We start from the raw sequence: 6,317 nt of genomic DNA, 5'->3' as shown, positions 1-6,317 counted from the left end.
AAATAATAAGTCTAATGAATAATAAGTTTAACGAATAGTAAGTTCAATGAATAGTATGATTTACGAACAATAAGTTTAATGAACGCTATTAACAATATTTTTGAGTTCAAACGAATCCACGGCCAACGGGATAACTCTTTACTAAGCGTAGACTGATCTTAAGCACAGAAATACGATGGTTGGAAACTCGACGTGTCACTCTCCAAAGCAGTCGCAAGAATGCCAGCCTCGTCGAGATTTTTCTCGCTGTACGATTGCATTTGTTTTTCTATGCCCGTTTGGAAGCATCGAGAAGGTTTCAAACGCCGTTGCTAGGCAGACTCGTTGGAAGTGTGACACCAATTACCTCTCAGGTACAAGACATCGACTCCCGACTGTCGGACGCCAACGCCGCGACGCATCTTAGTCCCCATCAGAGACAAGGCCCCAACCCCGACTTTCGGACTCCTTAGAATCCACACCAAACCCCCCAACATCCCCAAGCCAGGGTGTATATAAGCCGAGACTTCACCCAGCCCGGGCAGTTCTCGTTCTAGTTGCTGTTCTTGTACAACATCCCTTTCTCTGTTCAACGTTATTGTAAGTGCCAAAGTCATAATAAAGTTCGATAAAAGAGAATTAATAGTTGGGCTACGACTCAGGTTTCTTTTCTCTCGCAACCCAAATATCCGTTTTACGTGACAGAAGCAGCGAGAAAGTTCCAAACGCCGTTGTTAGGCAGTTTCTGCCTGGAGTTTGATTAGTAATACAATGTATGACCCATTGTATCACACGTGGCTAGACCCGCTCCCGAGGCCGCATGCCGCCACAACCACATTTCTCGGAAAACCCATACAACCACTCCAGACCTCCGTTAGGCAAAACGTACATCCCGTGACCGTGGCTACGTTCGGCGACCAATTGTCACCTCGAACCCAATCTCGCTATTACAAATCTCGAACAATTACAGCTATGATAAAATCCAGGCTAGAGTACTAGAGGATGTTCCCAAAATTTCCAAGGAACGGCTTCGGCTTTCCTCTCATCTCCGACGTATATATGTATATATATTGATAGAAATAGATGTTATAAATGTTGCTCATTTTACGAATATATATATATGTGCATGTGTCGATAAATATAAACGGACTTTATTTTATAAGCCTTATGCATTATCGATGAGAGTGGGTGTTATAAATGTTAACTGCCTTACAAACATGCATGTGTATGTATCGGTAAATATAAATGAAAATTATATGCATTGCTATAAATGTTGGTCGTTTTACAAGCGGATAGCATAAATATTTATTTTGTGCGTATACTCAGTTAATAGTAAATACCGTATCCATATTATATATTTATTATAAAGTTATAATAACTAATTATTGTTTATTAGTTTTCTCTAGTTCCATAATAATGAAAGTTAGAATAATATACGATAATAATAATTATTATTTATTAGTTTCTTTAGTTCGATAAATGTATTGCATTGTATTAATTATTATTTATTATTTTTCCTTAGTTTATTGAAATAGTTAGTAGTTTAATAGTCGTAGCGTTGTTCCTTATGGCTGATTTCCATAAATTCCTAATATTCCTGTTATAATGCTGTATTATATTGCATTAGCTATTATTCATTTCTTGTTATAATGTTCCCTTTGTTTTATTACCATCTTATTAATTATTTATTTCTTCGTTGAAAATACAATTTATTTTGTAACGCATGCACGTGTTGATTATCCAAAATGGCCGCTTACCTATATCTTCAGTAGGAATATGGTGTTAATATAATGTCAACAGTAACGTGTCGTCGAAATAACTAATTGTTCGTTAATCATTGTGATTTTATTTACTGGATGCCGAATTGAAGGGAAATAATATTGTTTTGTGTTTATAATAAAGTGCGCCTCATAGCACATGCGCGAACGATGCTTTGTGTTCGGGGGGAATTTTCAAATGGCTGTTCGTGTGTATCTTTAGTGAAGATAACGTGTTATGCAGCGTTTTACCAAAATAATTATTTACTTGTGTTAGATTTTATTTAATGAGGTGTGAATAATATTGTTTTATGTTCGTTGTAATGTTGTAATTATAACGTAATACGTTATATGGTATAACGTTATAACGTATTACGTTATATGGTATAACGTTATAACGTATTACGTTATATGGTATAACGTTATATCGTATTACGTTATATAGTATAACGTTATATGGTAAAACGTTATAACGTATTACGTCATATAATATAACGTTGTATGGTATAACGTTATAACGTATTACGTCATATGGTATAACGTTATATCGTATTACGTTATATAGTATAATGTCATATGGTACAACGTCATAACGTATTACGTTAAATGGTATAACGATATAACGTAATACGTTACATAGTATAATGTCATATGGTACAACGTCATAACGTATTACGTTATATGCTATAACGTTATATAGTATAACGTAATATGGTAAAACGTTATAACGTACTACGACATATAGTATAACGTTGTATGGTATAACGTTATAACGTATTACGTTATATAGTATAACGTTATATGGTATAACGTTATAACGTAGTACGTTATATAGTATATCATTATGTGGTAAAACGGTATAACGTAATACATTATATGGTATAACGTCATAACGGATTACGGTATATAATATAACGTTATATGGTAAAACGTCATAACGTATTACGTTATATAGCATAGCGTTATATGGTACAACGTTATAGCGTATTACGTTATACGGTATAACGTTATAACGTAATACGTTATATGGTATAACGTTATAACGTATTACGTTATATGGTATAACGTTATATCGTATTACGTTATATAGTATAACGTAATATGGTAAAACGTTATAACGTATTACGTCATATAATATAACGTTGTATGGTGTAACGTTATAACGTATTACGTTATATGGTATAACGTTATAACGTATTACGTTATATAGTATAACGTTGTATGGTATAACGTTCTAACGTATTACGTTATATAGTATAACGTTATATGGTATAACGTTGTAACGTAATACGATATATGGTATAACGTTATAACGTAATACGTGATATGGTGTAACGTTAATAGCCCAATTCCGGTTTCATATTTACAGAACTGATATGACGTATTACGTTATATGGTATAACGTTATAATGTATTACGTTATGTAGATTAACGTTATATGGTGAAACGTTATCACTTATTACGTTACATAGTATAGTGTTATATGGTATAACGTTATAACTTATTACGTTATATAGTATAACGTTATATGGTATAACGTTATAACGTATTACGTTACATAGTATAACATTATATGGTATAACGTTATAACGTATTACATTATATATATTCTAATCAATATCTTCATTTTGTCTTAGCTCGAAGAAGTATTCCTTAAATTTTCTGACATCTCTTGCTGAGAATCTTGCACAGAGTAGGAAACACTCTATCATTTTATCTCTGATTATTTTAGTAGAGTAATGCATAATGTAATGAATTTTTCATACCTTAATAGCTCCCTTTTCGAATATCCTATGTATATCAACGGAATGATGAAGTAGAATCATAAAATGATTCCACATGATCTTTCCTGCTTTAAACGAAATGTATCAAATTTTGTATTTAACATTTTCAATATTTCAATTACTAAACTACACATCCGAATTTAATTCAGAATGTGGGCATATGATTATGGTTAAGGTAAACAGAACATAAAGAGAAATGGTTAAGTACGTCTGCTTTTTCTGCAAGAATAATTTGGAACATACCAGTAATATACACGTATGTATTATACGCGTTACAACCTTTTTTAAAATCTCGATGCGATATAGTAAAGTTATGATATTTGGCAGATAAAACTTTTTAAATTACTCATATTGTTCCGTGGTAGTGTTGTTTCTTTTGTATCTATCTTAATTTTCCATCGATCTTACATAGATTACCTAAGTTTAACTTTTTATTGTTCCAGAGAGTATTAATTTGCAATTTGCTTGGTTTGGCGAATGATAATATCTTCTATGAAAATTTGAAAAGGAAGTTGGCAGAAATGTTAAACTCGGAAGAGAGCGTAAAAGCAATTGAAGACTTGGGACTTCTTGAAGAAGATTTAGTATTGAAGTTGAATACGCCTCTCGATACTTTGACACATTATTTGTCAAAAAAGTTGTGCTATGATCAAAATGAACGAGATCTAGTAATTCTAAGACACGACGTTGGAATACTCTGGCCAGACAACAGAAGAGAAAACAGAGGAATTAATTTGGTGTTGTATGGCGAACCACAAGGATACTCTGCTATGGCGCGCAGTGTTGGATATCCGACGGCAATAGCAGTTAAAATGATCCTTGACGGTATAGTTCTTCTTTTTCCCGTTTATTCTAAAAAATGTTTCTTCGTTCAGTATTACATATCGAATAATAAAAATTACGATTGACATTTGTTATCCCTTTTAACATAAAGGCGTTCAAAATTATGTTTACACAGAACGTAATACATATTATTGCAATTTTATATATCCACGCATATGTATATTTCTGATACTTTCATTGCATGTCATCCTTCTAAACAAATTTTACCATATAATTTAATAATAATTTCAAAGTACATTATTTTTCTTTTTCGTTAATAGGTGAAATTCAACAACGAGGAGTAGTCTTTCCGTTTACCCCAGATATTTATCGACCAATACTCAATCGATTGAAAGCAGAAGGAATAGAATTCTTTGAGACATCCAAGTGGATTTAACATCTTTATAATATTAATAACAAGTAATTATAAATATAATGTATAAATAAATATAATTATTAACTTATATAAGTTAACTTTCCATTGCCACTCTTGTAACACAAAGCATACGAAAACAACAGCGACAGAATTATTATTGTGTAGGTATTGTTTTTTAGTAGAACTTCTTATTGCTATTCATTATGATAGCATTATTTACATAGTTCTTTATGAAGTGAAATATACAAAAGAGTGGGATAATATCCGAATGTCCAGGATTAGGATCTTTCCACTTCAAATGAGCATAACATTCTAATGAGTCCAAGAATTACAAAACTTGAAACGTTATTTCGTAAGGAGGAGGGACAGGGAAGCCAATATTTATTATCTGCCGCCAATTTCATCTCAATATCAGTTACCACAACTTCATGTCACATTTGCCATGGGTAATAATATTTTTCATATCTTAAGACTGATACAATGAAAATTTCTTTGTATCTAAATCTGCAATACTCACATTCTATGAAAGGCTTTCTGACGATTCATCTGCAATTTTTGCTGCACTGCTTTGTTGCTGCGAATTTGCTGTTTCTACCTAAAAAGATTAATATTCAAATTAGCGTTAGGGGAGTCATGAATTAGAAAGAGGAGACGAAGAAGGAGATTCGTGTACCTGATTATCACATCCGTAATGTCTGCATTCGCAGTGTTGTCCACATGGAATGCCTGCTGCTACGCAGCCACATCGCCGTGTAGTACAATCTTTTTTGCAGTTACAAGCATGCGAAGATTTCTTTGTATCTAAACCTGCCACACTCTCATCTTGTGAACGGCTTTGTGACGATTCATCCGTAGTTTCTGCCGCACTGCTTTGTTGCTGCGATTCTGTTGTCTCTACCTAAAAAGATTAATATCCAAATTAGCGTTAGGGGTGTCATGAATTACAAAGAGGAGACGAAGAAGGAGATTCGTGTACCTGATCATGACATCCATAATGTCTGCATTCGCACAGTTGTCCACATGGAATGCCAGCTGCTACGCAGCCACATCGCCGTGTAGTACAATCTTTTTTGCATTTACAAGCATGCGAAGATTTCTTTGTATCTAAATCTGCCACACTCTCATCTTGTGAACGGCTTTGTGACGATTCATCCGTAGTTTCTGCCGCACTGCTTTGTTGCTGCGATTCTGTTGTCTCTACCTAAAAAGATTAATATCCAAATTAGCGTTAGGGGTGTCATGAATTACAAAGAGGAGACGAAGAAGGAGATTCGTGTACCTGATCATGACATCCATAATGCCTGCATTCGCACCGTTGTCCACATGGAATGCCAGCTGCTACGCAGCCACATCGCCGTGTAGTACAATCTTTTTTGCATTTACAAGCATGCGAAGATTTCTTTGTATCTAAATCTGCCACACTCTCATCTTGTGAACGGCTTTGTGACGATTCATCCGTAGTTTCTGCCGCACTGCTTTGTTGCTGCGATTCTGTTGTCTCTACCTAAAAAGATTAATACCCAAATTAGCGTTAGGGGTGTCATGAATTACAAAGAGGAGACGAAGAAGGAGATTCGTGTACCTGATCATGACATCCAT

The 6,317-nt window shown here is 34.0% G+C and overlaps 1 protein-coding gene and 1 long non-coding RNA gene across 2 annotated transcripts; one reads left to right on the top strand and one right to left on the bottom strand.

Moving 5' to 3' along the window:
• The first annotated feature begins 3,354 nt into the window (after positions 1 to 3,354).
• LOC138185555 (uncharacterized) lies at positions 3,355 to 4,814 on the top strand. Its single transcript, XR_011174652.1, has 2 exons — positions 3,355 to 4,345; positions 4,624 to 4,814. It is a non-coding gene; the product is annotated as an uncharacterized LOC138185555 (long non-coding RNA).
• Positions 4,815 to 5,238: 424 nt separating this feature from the next.
• On the bottom strand, positions 5,239 to 6,317 carry LOC138185721 (uncharacterized). The gene is made up of 6 exons (XM_069124881.1): positions 6,312 to 6,317; positions 6,141 to 6,222; positions 5,998 to 6,056; positions 5,836 to 5,919; positions 5,530 to 5,616; positions 5,239 to 5,313 (listed from the first exon to the last, which is right to left on the bottom strand). The coding sequence occupies exons 1-6, from the start codon at positions 6,315 to 6,317 to the stop codon at positions 5,239 to 5,241; spliced, it is 393 nt and encodes a 130-aa protein (XP_068980982.1).

The sequence above is a fragment of the Bombus flavifrons genome, chromosome 12, assembly GCF_040668555.2.
Source record: "Bombus flavifrons isolate JBK064 chromosome 12, iyBomFlav1_principal, whole genome shotgun sequence".
In the NCBI taxonomy this organism is placed as follows: domain Eukaryota; kingdom Metazoa; phylum Arthropoda; class Insecta; order Hymenoptera; family Apidae; genus Bombus; species Bombus flavifrons.
The sequence above is the reverse complement of the archived record's forward strand: the minus strand, read 5'-3'. Positions and strand labels throughout refer to the sequence as shown.